The following is a 14,800-nucleotide window of genomic DNA, read 5'->3' as shown; positions in this document are numbered from 1 at the left end:
CAGATCCTGAGCAGAAAACCTAGAAAATCAGGAGGAAAAAAAGGGCATTCTCCCCCTTGAAAAGCATCCTAAAACACCTGTAAAATCTAATGTCTCTGAATTAAATTAGTTAATTTCAGTTATCAAGAAACCAGATATAAGCTAAAAATATATAAAATATCAGACTATACAGATCCCCAAAGTTACTTTCAATATATACCAACAGACTCTAACTGTTTCTCAGACTCTAAATCCTTACCCACAACTGTTTATTGAAATACCTGAAATCCTATTTTTCCAGCTTTCTTGAGCTATAATTGACATAACATTGTGTAAGTTTAAGGCATAAAGCAGGATCTAGTACATTTTGTGAACTTATCACGAGTAGGTAACACATGCACCTAAAATTCAAAAACCTCCATGTACCTAGTTTTTAAAACTAATTTCGTAGCAAAACTGATCAAAATTGACATGAAGTTAGCTATGGGCTCTACTGATCCCATTTGGTGTGAAAAATCATTCACACTGCCACAGAAATATTAATGTGCTTTATATCCCAGGAGAACTCAGTAATATGTGACCCCAGAGATCCTAGTAAGAGCCTGTGTTGCACAACTCTAGAAACAGGAATACAATAAATAAGACAAAACTATCAAACACCCCAAAGGAAATCGAAGTTTACAATTAAAACTGGGGAGTTAATGGCTCTTACAATCAGGCTTAAATCTCCAGAAGGAATGTCTCTTTAGGTTGTTGGAACTCTTAGAAGTGCTTATGGGGAGGAACAGATTTATATCCAAACACACATCCTACTTAAGCCGCAGACACTGGTATAAAGCACAGACTAATTAAATAAATACACTGTCATCCAGGAGGCAGAATATTCCTACTGTCCCAGTGTCGGACATCTGCTTATCCGCGCAGAAACAGTTTCTATTAAGGAAATAAAGCATGGATAACTTTCATGGCAAAGAGGAATCCCTACGTCCAATCCCGTGTTTCCTCCAAAGTTCAACTCGTTATCCTCACTCAAATGTCTTAACCCAAGGATATAGCTGTTAGTGGCACACAGTCACATTCCACAATGCATTGTACTTTCAGCACACTCACGCATTATTTATCCTCTACAAAAATGAACTTATTATTATTTTGTGAGACGGGACCACCACAATCTCCTACAATCAATGAATACCTCACAAAAACAAAAATGTCCACAGAGAACACATTTTTGGCATTAGAAAAGTAACTTTCCCTATACACGCCACCCCCCACCCACCTAATTTCTAAAATGGAATTTAGGAATCAAGCTATTAAATTTACAGACTGGAAAATCAGGGACATCCTGTTGATAACCAGACAGGCTCCACAGCTGCACACTGCTCTGAAAAGCATTTGTACTAGGGAAACAAATCTGGTACCAATGCCTTCTAAATGACCTAAAGAAAATGATTAAAGGACAGTCATTGTTTTTATTTTATTATTATTAGTTGGCAAATAAGCATTACTGGCAGACGTTTTCCTGATGTCACTGGAAAAGCTACAAAAATGAATGTTTTTTTAATTACAAAAAAAATCTTCACTTAAGGCTGTGAATAAGCCAAATAAGTGAAACACTCAAGGGGGGCACTTGAGAAAGAGAAATGGATAGTTTTCACAAGCCACTCCATCTAACCGTTTCCATCCTGCCAGGCCACAAATCAGTAAAACATTTAAGGGTTTAAAATACAGAGAGGTTTACTAGAACTTCTAGTTGGCTCTTTCGAAGTTCAGAAGTTGAAACCTGCCCTTTGCTCAGGTACCAGATCCAGAGCTTCCTGGCAAGAACCGTACCTCTTAGCTCCTGATACTCCAGATAGAGATCTACAGGCAGATGCAACTTTAAGGTGCTTTCAGACCCTTCTAGAAATTCTGAGAGCTCTGTGCAGGCCCCTGACTCCTTTGCCCTCCCACCCACTGCTGACCACAGGCCCCTCAGAGACTTCCAGGTGGCAAGCAGCTCTGGAGAAATGAACGGCAGGCCATGGAATCAGACTGGCCTGAATTTCGGTCCCAGCTCTGCACTCCTGCTAGTGAGGGCCTGACTCTCTGCTTGACCTAACTCTAGTGAGACCCTCCAAGCCCTCCAAGCCTCCACCTTCAGTGTCCATCCATGTAGAGCCTGTGTTACCCAGTTTTAGCAAAACTCTTGCTGAGTTTTGAAACTCTCTATCCCTGACATGTGATCAAATCCTTCTTCCCCACCACCCACCACGCCGGAAGTGATGCTCGATCAGCTGGCATGCTTTCAGCAAGAAGAACCCTGCAAGGTCTGTTTAAGCACAATCAGCTCTTGCCTATAATTTCTGATGTTTTTTTCTTGGTGATTTTCAATCCACTGAATACTGCCCCCCTAACACCCACTCTGCCCCTTGGCTATCAATCCCCACTCGTGTACATCTTATTCGGAATTGAGCCCAATTCTACACTGAGGTCGTTTTTCCCTCACTGCAATAGTTCCTGAATAAAATCCACTTTTACTACTGTAACTACTGCCCAGTTCTGACGTTCTCTGATGGGCCACCATTGCTACTTGGCCTCTCGGAGCTTTAGCAACCTCCTCTGCAAAATGGGAATAAAGCTGTCTCACCGAGCTGTTGCAGGTATGAGGTGATACAATGAAGGCAGAGCATCTATTCAGTGTGTGACAGACACATACCCATGTATGCGTCTGTGGTTATTTTCATTGTCTTTCTATTATTTATTTTCATGCTCTTTATATATTCCTTCAAACAGTGAAGGACATCCCAAATCAAAGGACGCGTGCTTGGACAGGAAGTCTGTGCCAGAGGAGGCCATTCCAGGCTCTCTTCCAAAGCTGGAATTCCGGGACTTCAGAGACCAACAAGAGCCCTGAGGTGTGGGCAGGTCCCCTAAAGTGGGGACAGAACCCGGGGGTGTTGAGAACTTGCAGGAAAGGATTTACTGTTTTTTAGTAAAAGCAGTTGATATTCATCACCTTGTGCTGTCACCAACTAGGCAACCCGTTAAATGATTTACATCATCCTACTCACCCACAACAACAAAAACACTGGCAGATGTCACTAAGACCATGAGGCAGGTATCCCAAGAATACAAAGAGCAGGAATACAGACGAACCGAGAATATCACAACTCACCGTTCTAGGCTGTCATAAAACACACGTTTGAAAGCCACTGTACCGAGGTTCCTCCTCTAACGAATGCCAGCCAGAGCCATCCTACCTCATGGCTTTGGAACTCCTCTAGGATATTTTAAAATTTGTTTCCAGTCTGTTTTCAAAACCTATGTGGCCACTTATTTTAAAACCTATTTTAATAATACACCACAACATACCCGTGGATCTGCAATAAGTTTTTTGGGGTTTTTTTAGATTTTATTTATTTATTTGACACAGAGAGAGAGAGCAAGCGAGCACACAAGCAAGGGGAGCAGCAGGTAGAGGGAGAGGAAGAAGCAGGCTCCCCGCTGAGCAGGAAGCCCGATGCCGACTCGATCCTAGGACTCTGGGATCATGACCTGAGCTGAAGGTAGTCGCCTACCAACTGAGCCACCCGGCTCAAACAAGTTTTTTACAGCTCTACCTCAGTTTCCTCATCTGTAAGCTGAGAATAATAATCATACCTACCCCTCTTAGTGTTATTGCAAGGATTAAGTTAGCTAATACAAGTAAAACCCTTGACATATTGCCAGGCAGATATAGTAAAAGCTCATTAAAAATGAGCTATTTTTATATTCTGTTTCTCACTCACTATATATAAATAAGACTCATTAACTGCTCCTCCATTTCCTCTTTAGTGAAACCAATTCAATGAAAACATTTTTGAGGCTGGTTAAGAAATAGTAAATTATTAGAAAATGTGTGGCTAAATAGTCAGGCTAAAGGTCCAAACTGGGTAAAATCAAAAAGATCATCAAGGGATGCCTGGGTGACACAGCTGCTTCAACGTCAGACTCATGTTTCAGCTCAGGTTGTGATCTCAAGGTGGTGAGATATAGCCCTGGGTTCGGCTCTGTGCTCCGAGTTGGCTTATGACTCTCCCTCCTGGCCCTTCCCCCACTCACGAGCAATGCCTGCTCGCTCCCTCTCTCAAGTAAATAAATAAATAAAATAAATAAATAATGAAGCCCTTAAAAAAAAAAAAAGATTATCAAGTATATGTGAGGAAATGCTTATTTTCTCATTTGGGAGAGTAAAATGGTACAACCACATTAGAATTCATTGCCAGTATTTACTAAGCCAAACAAATGCATACCCCATAACCCAGCAACGCTACCCCTCAGTATACAACAACACAAATGTCCACCGGAAGACATGCATTAACATCTTCACGCCAGCGCTATTCCTACTACCAAAGCACTGGAAACCACCCACACAACCACCAACAGTATTAGGTGTAGTCACACAAGGAATACTGAGAATGACCGACTTACAACCAACTCTACACTACAAGAAGGCTGAGTTCCAGAAATACAATGTAAAGTGAAAGAAGCCAGACGCAAAAAAGCATATACTGTAGGATTTCGGTTATAAAAAGGCTGGACTGGACACTGATGCAACACTCAGGTCACCCCCAGGAAGAGAGGACTACTCCCCAGCATCTGGGAGAGCAGCCAGGACAGACTCCGCAGCTGTCAGTCCTCTTCAGAAACTGCCTCCACAAAGAACAGTAGTGCCCAAGGGTATACTCCTTCCCTAGGCAGCCAAACACTGGTCAACACGGTGGCATAAATGCCTATCCCTTGTGCAACATGGAACATCTCTGAGGGCCTTTCCAGAACTCCACACAGTGGAAGCCTCAGTTGACCCTGTGTGGAGTTCTGGAAAGGCCCTCAGAACTGAGGCTTCCACTAAGACTGAATCACAGCTTCACTCTTCCCTCTGCCCAATCCCACTCCCTTCTTCTCTTTCCTCTTCTCGCAGGCGTTGATCCCAAAGGCTCACTCTAATAAATTTCCTGAATGCTAATCTTGCTCTCAGAATCTGCTTCCCAGAGTATCCAAGCTTTGGCACAAGCAAATTGGATCCCTGAGGTGAGAAGTGAGGATACCAGGGACCCCTGGGGGAGAACAGGGAGGGAACAGAAGGTCAGGAAGGACAACTTCTAGGATGCAGATAAGAGTGTTTTTTGAAAGTCTGGATGCCGGTTGTATGACTGTTCAAACGGAAGAAATCCACTTAACCGTGTATCTATGAAATGTGTACTGCTTCCCGTGTATACTATACTTAAATATGAAGTGAAAAGAGAGTAAGACAAACTAGAGAACTTCCTGGAAAAAACGTTTCAAGAACATTTAGTCCGACCTCTTTATGTACCAGTTAAATAACCATTTATTGCGCATTTAAACATTACCCAGAGAAGTCTACAGAAGCCTAGCTTGAGATTACAAGCCAGTTGGGGGCCAACCAGAACCATGCCCGGACTCCTCGACAGCAGGCCTGGATGCTGGATGGTCTTCACCAGGCCACGCCTGGTGGGAGGCAACAGGCATCAGTTCTGAGGCCAAAGAAGGGCCTGCGGCAGCCAGCTCACTAACTAGTCAGCTATGCTTGCAAAAACACAGCTCTCAAGGAAGCCAAAGTGCTAGCAGCACCCCAAAGGTGCCTTTATGTACCTTCACCTTTGAATCTTTAAGAAACACACTTGCTTCTGAAATCAGAAGACGTTAGGAATCTTTCCAATGTAGACAAAACAGCATGCTTTAATCCTTTGTGGTGTTCTCTCAGGGAAGAATAATCTGTTTTGGCACAGCTGGCTATTTTTACTATTTATCTACCCTCTCATCCTCACCTTTCTAAAAGCAATTTTTAGTTTAGCTAAAATGTCATCTCTCTTCCCCTATTAGATAGGGAATAAGAAATGAAACACAAAGACGACAAAATATCTCCCGAATTGGGAAAGTAAATCCCTTTACTTTCCTAGGTGGCCTATTCCTGACCTAAACTCGCTTGGGTCACTCCCACTTTAAAAATCAATCATCCTATAATTCTAGAATTCTGGAATTCTGGAGAATTGGATTCCTTAAAATGATGATGATGAAGACAGCACCAAAGGAAAGGATGAAAAACTACTGGAACAAAATCTGTCACTTTATTTCCAAAACAATGTAGTTCCTCTTTGAGACAAAAGTTGTGCTGATCTCTAGGAAACTGAAAGGGTGATCCCCTGCCTAATTCTCATGAACCCCTGATACCACAAAGAGGGAAAGAAGCATATGAGGAGTTCTAAGCATATGAGGAGTTCTACCAACTGAAGTTCCAATGAATTATTTAGACCGGCTCTAAAAGAAGAGCTGAATACATTTTAATCTTTCAGGGTTTTTTTATTTTTTTTTCTTGGTTTTTCGTAGATAAAGAGACGGTAAGAGCATACTGACCAACAACAAGGCTCCAACAAAAATTTTTACACCTGAGCCTAAACTTCCTAAACTTCCTAAGTTTGCCTAGACTTCCTAAACTTCTTTGGAGGAAGACATCACAGAATATATATAAATTTTTCAGACTCTTTTTAAGAGGGTTTACCTCCCAAATAAATCTAAATATATCCATCTCCCTTCAAGGGCTGAAAAACAATGTAATAATAATGTGCATTCTATTCCTCATCTTGAAAATTCAACAAAAAGCTGCCTAAGAATTTCCCACACACTGTTTTTTAGGCCATTCATTGACTTATTCATCCATTCAACAAGTATTTTTTGAAGGCCCATTCTGCCTTGAAGCAAAAACCTGATTAAGTCCTCTTCTGTATGTATGGTCATAAAAAAACCTCAAAACGTTCTTTTTGACCACTAAACAGAGCTCCAGAACATTCTCCGCACCCTGTATCAAGAAGTAATTTTACTTCCTGACTCTATTAAACACCAGTCCTTCACAGAAGAACAGATGAAGAATGGCTTCTGAATGATTTTTAAAGGGCACCATGTTTACCTTCCTGCTAAAATACCTTTGGCCCTTCCAAAATTCAGAAGCAGCAAAAATCAGACCAAATCTGTCTCTGAGGAAGAATGACAGTACTTTGTTAAAGGGCTGAGATGGGTATTATCAGAGCTCTGCCTGTAACAATTTTAAGAGGAGACCCTGTCACACCCTCCCAAGTTCTCCCAGGCCTCTGTCTGCAGGGAACATTCTCTCCTTCTCAAAACTGGGACCAAACCCCACAATAACAGCAAGAGAAGCCTCTCCCTGTTTTCCCATTCCCAAGAAGACCGTTTTGGGGGGTAACCTCTAAAGAGCATTCCCGACAGGAGTGTGAGAGTACTCCGGGCATGCTCAATGTCTGGAACAGACTGACAGATTAGAGGAAAACCAGCACTAGCTGTGTTAGTAAACATGGTTTCCGCTGCACTGAAAAGCTTAAAAGCAGTCTACCTCAGTTGGCCCAGCATACATCATGGGAGATGGGAAGATGGCCACCACTGTCGTTTCGGGATTCAGGATTCCTTCCTCCAGCACTGCGGCATGCTGCTTCATACGCCACATCAAAGGAACGTCATCATCCTTTGTCCAGCCACCAAGAGGGTGAAGGAGAAGGACAGGGCGTCGATAGCCCCTCTCTAGAAGTTGCTTATGGGTATCCTGCATTAACAGAGCATGTCCATTGTGCACTGGGTTGCGTAATTGAAAGGCAAACACAGCATCTGAAAAGAGAATTTCCAGAGTCAGGAAGAGTCCATTTCTCATGGCTTACCTTCCCAAGGACAAGCAATTCTTCCCAAAGTTTGATGCCTAGGATTAAGCAAACATATGAGCCCCCAATCAGGTAAAAAAAAAACATGTCCTGCTTTGACCATTTACTCCAAGGCCAACTTGACCTATCTCCTTCCACCAGGTTTTTACTTTGCAAATCAAATGCCTGAGAATGTGTAAGAGGATGGTCATGGATTTGCACCAACCGCTTTCTGCATTCCTGGCAAGCAAGAATAACCACCACACTTTCTGGTCCCAAATTCCTAGTTTAAGTGCTTACAGTGGGTGCAATTTCCTGGCCTGTGCCTTAATTACGCACCAGATCAATCCCTCCATTGGACCTAAGACACTGCTTTATTAAAGGGAGGCAGAAAGGTAGAGAAATTTACAGTTTAAAAAATTTACTTACTATCCAAATATGCTCATTAAACTGATTACTTTGACTGGAACCTGACTTTTTTTGTGATGCCAGATCTAGATTGTGGGTTACAGTTTAGCAACAACACTATACCCTACAAGAGTCACTGCTATTACCCAAATAATGAAAACTGCTAGATTAAGCTGGTTTTCTTGGTATCTTCTGCATACAACCCTGACTCTACTCCTGCAAGGGGCTGCCATCGGGAGACATTCTCAGAAAGCATGGTTCTTTGGGGTCATAGAGAAATCTCACAGAACAGAATGGTAGCCCAGTTAGAAGAGCTCTGTATTTTATTGCCCTGCCAACATCTGGTATAGCATTACACCATGATGATCCCAGCCTGACTCAGGGAGAAGAATATCCTCCCCTCTCCTAATAATTTTAAACCAAAGAGTATAAACATCTTCCCCCTTAAGTTCTCAACTCTGACCCTCTTCTATCATGATGACAGAAGGCCATAGGAGGAAATCTGTGGCACCTTACTTGACCAGGGGCTTAGGGGTTTGTTGAAGGGTGGGGGAGGAGCCACATCCTGTGATATTCCAAGATTTACAGCATTACTGTTATGCTCTGAAGTTCTCAAGTTACCCTTTATACATGAACAAGGCTGGTTTTCACCCAAGAAATAGCTGATATGAGATACAAAGAACAAGAAAGTCCTGATACAAATATACGAGCATTTAAAATTATTCTGCTTTAGGGCACCTGGGTGCTCCATCGTTAAGCATCTGTCTTCAGCTCAGGTCACAACCCCGGGGGCCTGGGGTCAAGCCCAGCATTGGGCTCCATGCTCAGCAGGAAGCCTGCTTCTCCCACTCCCCCTGCTTGTGTTCCCTTTCTTGCTGTCTCTCTCTCTCTCTGTCAAATAAATAAAATCTTAAAAAATAAAATAAATAAGTAAAAATTATTCTGCTTTAAGGAGATGGGAAGAGGAGTACAAACCTGAAAGTTTTTCTACCCTGAATTCACTTCAAATCTTGTTTTATATATAGATATAAAAATCCCCAAACAGGGGGTGCCTGGGTAGCTCAGCTGGTTGGGCAGCACACTCTTAATCTCAGCTCAGGTCTTGATCTTAGGGTCATGAGTTCAAGGGCCATGCTGGGCTCCTACTTTAAAAAAAAAAAAAAAAAAAATCTCCAAAATACCTTTTTGATCTTTAAGTAAAGCTCCAGAGCTCCCCTAACCCTGGGAGCAAGAGGCAATTTTACTTCCTGACTCTACTGTATATACTCCAGTCCCTCACGAAAGAACAAATGAAGAGCATATAATTCACCATTTAGGAGATTACTGTCCGACCTTACTCACCCACACTGATTCTGGCCTGAGTCATGTCACTCACTCAGCTCTCTCCTCTCTTCCCTTCACTTAATGCTGCCCATTCTTTTTTTTTTTTTTTTTTTTAAGATTTTATTTATTTGAGAGAGAGACAGTGAGAGAGAGCATGAGTGAGGAGAAGGTCAGAGGGAAAAGCAGACTCCCCGTGGAGCTGGGAGCACGATGCGGGACTCAATCCCGAGACTCCGGGACCATGACCTGAGTCGAAGGTAGTCGTCCAACCAACTGAGCCACCCAGGTGTCCCCTGCCCATTCTTTATAAACAGCCTGCTCACAGGCACTTTGGTGGCTCAGTTGGCTAAGCGGCTGCCTTCAGCTTAGGTCATGATCCCAGGGTTCTGGGATAAAGTCCCAAGTCAGGCTCCCTGCTCATCAGGGAGCCTGCTTCTCCCCCTTCCGCACCCCTCCCCCCCCCCATTTTCGCTCTCCCTCTCTCTCTTTCACAAAAATACATTAAATAAACAGCCTGCTCACAACAGACCCACTTACTGAGCATCAATGCATCCTCCTCCTAGGCCAGTGTGAGTCACTGCACGGATGGTGGGTAGGGGACAGACTCCAGACTCCCACTGGGGAGAGAGGACTCTGGCCCAGCTCAACCCTGCAAGCCCAGGACCCCAGCAGACCGCTTGTTTGGGAGACTCCTTACACACAGTGAGATACAGCAAACACATAAACATAGTGAGGATAAGAGGAGCCAGGGTTCTCAACTGCAGGAGATGGAAGGCATAAACACAGGCAGGAGAAAGGTTAGAATAGACTATGTGCTACTGGATTAAGACTGAAAGTATCAGTGTGAGCTCAGGGGTTTCAGCCAGAGAGAGGAGACAGAACAAACATAAGCATCTGTGTGCTGGTATCTGAGTGTCTCTGTGCCAACACATAATGCACATTTCTCAGCTCACCCACTGAAAGGTCCTATAAGCAACCACTATCCAATGATGATGAGCAACACAAAAGCACCAATTTTACATTCTAAATACTGCTGGCAAAATGGCTGGTTCTAGTGCCAGGGCAAGGAACTTACAACATGAGCTGGAACATCTTGTGTGTCACAAAGAAAGGAAGTGCTTGAAAAATGATGCCCCGGGCGTGGGGCATGTCAAAAGGACAGAGCAACCAGTTTGACCCAATGACTAATCCCAACAAGGACAAGTTAAACACCAACATAAACAATAATAGTAATGAACTGTAACCTATTGAGTAAAACAGGAATCTGAGTCCATCAAGAATAAAATAAATCAACAAACTAATGGAGAGAAGGGGAAACTCCACCGCTGCGTAGGTCAACTAATAAACATCGGAAGAATGACAATTAGAAAAATCACCATTTGGCCATATTTGTAATGTGCTAAAAAAAAAACTGTGGGTAAAAGTTTGATAACAACAGGATATTTATAGTTTCAAACAACAGGATATTATAGTTTTAAAATCTCTCACCCAAAACACTTTTTAGTTAATAAGCACAAAATAACTCGTTAACTTTATAGCGGAAAATCCTGGCAAACACAATCTTAAACAAGAGACAAAAGTAAATTTTTTTTTAAGAAGCTAACCTTAAAACAAAAGTTCAACATGAATCAAAATTGTAAGCCACCAGATACAATGTACTCACTGAGAGCTCATAACTGTTTTTGTAGTATCTCTGACAAAAATGTGTAACCCAAATCAAAACATGCGGAAGCAGCAGATAAATCCACACTAACCGACATTCAACAAAGTAAATGATATGTACTCTTAAAAAATGTCAAGGTCATAAAAGACACAATAAAGACTAAATGACCCTTCCAAATTCAAAGAGACTGTAAAGAGACATGACTGAGTCCTGAACCAGAAAGGAAAGGTGGGGAAGAAAAAAACCTGATTGCTGTTGGTTTTGCTATAATGGACCTTATTAGGACAAGGGCATGATTTGAATGGAGTATAAGGGTTAGACGGTGCTACACCAATGTTACTTTCTGGATGTGGATGAGCATGCTATAGAAAGGTAAGAGACCGTTATTTTTAGAAAATGCATGCGGACTAACTAAGGGGTAATGAGGCATCCCGTCATGTCTACAACTTTTAAAGAGAGTGAGAACGAGAAAGCCAATAACGTATAATGTTAGTAACTATAGGTTCTGGATAAATATACAGGAGTTCTTGTTCCTATTCTGTATCCTAATTTTTCTGTAAATTTAAAATTATTTCAAAATAAAAAGTTAAAAAACAAAGTGAAAAATTTTGACATTGAGACATATGAAGCAAATACAATGCAGGATCCTTATATTTAGATCCTGATTCAAACAAACTATTTTAAAAACTACTTAAAAAAAAAAAAAAACCACTGACTACAGTAGTGCCTGAGTGGCTCAGTCAGTTAAACACCTGCCTTCAACTCATGTCATGATCCCAGGGTCCTGGGATCAAGCCTCACGTCAGGCTCCCTCCTCAGTGGGGAGCCTGCTTCTGAATCCTCTCCTCCCAGCTCCTGTTCTATTTCTCTCTCTCTCTCCCAAATAAATAAATAAAATATTTTAAATAAACAAATTATTAAAAAGTGATTATTTGATTAAATAAACAAAAAAGTAAAAAGTGATTATTATGAAATTATCAGAAATTTGAACATTGAGTGGCTATTTGATTACATTAAGTTATTTGTAAGTAAGTGTTTGATTACATTAAATTATTATTAAGCTGCAAAAGTGGTATCATGGCTGTCCTTTTTAAGTCCTTGCCTTTAAGAGATAGGTACTGAAACAGATGAAATAAAAGGGGTCTGAGCTCTGCTTCAGAATCACATGCAGGGGTGAGGTAGGAAGGAGGGCAAAGATGCAACAAGATTAGTCAAGAGCTGATTACCTCCTGAAGCTGGGCTAGAAGCACACAGGGATTCAGTATACTATGATACCTACTTACAAGTAGCGTTAAGTTTGAAATTTTCTGTAATAAGGTCTAAAAGAGAAGATACATGCAGGGTACCAAAAAAAGCATTACTTTAGAACAGGGTTAATTATGGATTCATATTGTAAGTACACAGTTTCTAGCCATGGACTGTGGCCTTTAAGGACTGAATTTCACTTCGTACGTTTTTGAAATAGGGATGATACTAAGGTTATTGTTATGAAGACAAAATAATATAAAGCACCCAGCATAGTGAGATGCATACTGCGGCCCCTTGTACATCTAAATTCCTTAATTCATTCAAGATGAGAGAGGACAGAAGGGAGAGGAGAGAGGAAAGGGGTGAGGGGAAGAGGAGAAAAAACATATCTAAATATTCCTGGCAAGAAACTGAAGCCACTGTTCTACCCGGGCTCAAGGTCCACTCGGATACAAACTAGCACTCAGCTAATGCCTCCAAGAGGAGGGCACGTTAGCACTGTGCTCATTAGCTTTTGTCCTCCTTAATCAGGAATAGGCATCTGTCTCTGTAGAGGACCCCCCTGGGTGTTACAGTTCAGGTATATGATGACTACATGCCTAGACTTCAATCAGGTCAAATCTGATGTTGTAAAATCACCATTTGGCAGGAGTATTTATATGGCAGGATGTGCAAAAGGAAACATATAAAATAAATGGTCTCAAATACACATATTTCACCGATCCTAATAATTTATCTATTTGGCTTTCTTTCCAAAAAGAATTAATCTAGCTTCCCACTGGTCATTTAACAGATAAAGTGAAGATGGATGACTTAGTGAAAGTTCACATTAGCAGCATATAAAGGATGTGACTGCCAAAATTTCTTCCAGGCAGAATTATTTCCTTCATATCAGTTCTACTCAGAAACCCAATGACCATTTGATCTGTCTGTGCATTTTTTTCTTGCCAATATTACCAGGTCTTTCCTAACCTTCTACCCAATCCCTTTTAATTATCAAGGAACTGCACAAATGGCTTTAACTGTCTGTTAGATCCAGACTGCATTTTCATCCCTCCCATCTGGTTTCTCCACTAGAGAACTGACGTGGATGAAAGATGTAATAAGAGCACCTGATCCACTGGAAGCTGACATTCCCAGGGTGCTGTCCCAGCTAACTCAACCCAGTACGCATCACTATTAAATTTTCCTCCATCAATTTTCCATTGAGGATGGAAAAAAAAAATTATGAGTCACTATGGACCTGGGGCCACTAATACTTATAGCCTCACGTCCTCATCCTCTTTTTCTAAAGGACCAGTGATTTCCCCACTGTCACACCACTCTTGGTGTCAAATATTTGCCTTTCTACTTACAATAAGTCCGTGGTTTCAACTGTGCTTGAAAATGGGAGATGATCTAAAAGATGACTGGAATTTACTACTGACATTTATGACTTCCATCTCTTTTTAGCCCTCTGTAACCGTGTTCCTGGGGAAAGACCAGGAATTCCATAATCTTGACTTCTGGAGGGCACACTATGAAGCTGCTGACGCCATCCATAGAAGCCAACCTTACCCATAAAGAGCCAGAGTGAAAATTCTAGGCTTTGCAGGCCATGGGGGTTTCTGCTACAGCTATGCTAACCCTGTGGTAGGGATCCAAAACAGCACTGGTCCTGGGCCCAGGAGCTTACAATCTGGTCAGAGAGGAGAAGCAAGCGTTCACTAATCAGAGAAGGAATGTGTGATAAAAGCAACACAGGTCCTTCAACTCCAACAGGCCATGACTGTGTCTTTGTTTTCAGAAGATAAGTCTGGTGACAGTGTGAAGCATCAAGAGATAGAAGAACGGGGCTGGATCCACTCACTCAACCAATGTTCCTTTGAGTATGAGACCCCTGCCAAAACCAGGAGACACCATCCAATCCTCTCCACTGCCTCTGACATCGAGACCCAACCCCACTGTCCTCATAGCCCGCTAACCATGACACCAGCCCTTTCTCTACCCTTTAAAGCAAAAACCATGAAACGCTGAAGACATTCGGGAGGGGGTGGGGATCACCCACAAATGTACTCTCCTAATAGAGCTGGTTTTGGTTGTTTTGCACAATCTCCTAGTTTTCTCCTTATATGTACATTTTTACACACTTGTAATCATAGATGTAGGATATTTTATCCTCTGCTTGGCCATTTTTGGGTCGATCACCTGTTTCTGACATCTTCTGGTCCCTCTTGGAGCAACAGGTTCATTGGCTGGGGCGTATGAAGTTCCTCATGTTCTCATTCTGGAAACTTACCCATTCCCCTGGATTCAATTACCGATCACCCACAGATGGCTTCTGTTAGCTGCATCTCTAATCCTGACCGTCCACTTCATCAGTCAGAGTGATTTATGACTGAAAGCATTTCAGTATATATTGCCCATTACTGTCCCCATTCCTTCCATCCTTCCACCTTCTCTATTACTCAAGCCAAACGCAGGTCTAACCCCCAAAACCTATTCTTTCAGTATTTCA

At 42.0% G+C, this 14,800-nt stretch overlaps 1 protein-coding gene across 3 annotated transcripts in view; it reads right to left on the bottom strand.

Annotated features, from left to right (window-relative positions):
- The window catches only part of PAPSS1 (3'-phosphoadenosine 5'-phosphosulfate synthase 1), a 98,709-nt gene that overhangs the window by 22,041 nt on the left and 61,868 nt on the right, over positions 1 to 14,800 (bottom strand). For all 3 annotated transcript variants that reach the window (XM_045998490.1, XM_045998491.1, XM_045998492.1), the window contains one exon: positions 7,364 to 7,632. In XM_045998490.1, coding sequence (XP_045854446.1) covers positions 7,364 to 7,632 — 269 coding nt within the window. The remainder of the gene's footprint in view (positions 1 to 7,363; positions 7,633 to 14,800) is intronic.

This window comes from Meles meles, chromosome 2 (genome assembly GCF_922984935.1).
Source record: "Meles meles chromosome 2, mMelMel3.1 paternal haplotype, whole genome shotgun sequence".
Taxonomy (NCBI): domain Eukaryota; kingdom Metazoa; phylum Chordata; class Mammalia; order Carnivora; family Mustelidae; genus Meles; species Meles meles.
The sequence above is the reverse complement of the archived record's forward strand: the minus strand, read 5'-3'. Positions and strand labels throughout refer to the sequence as shown.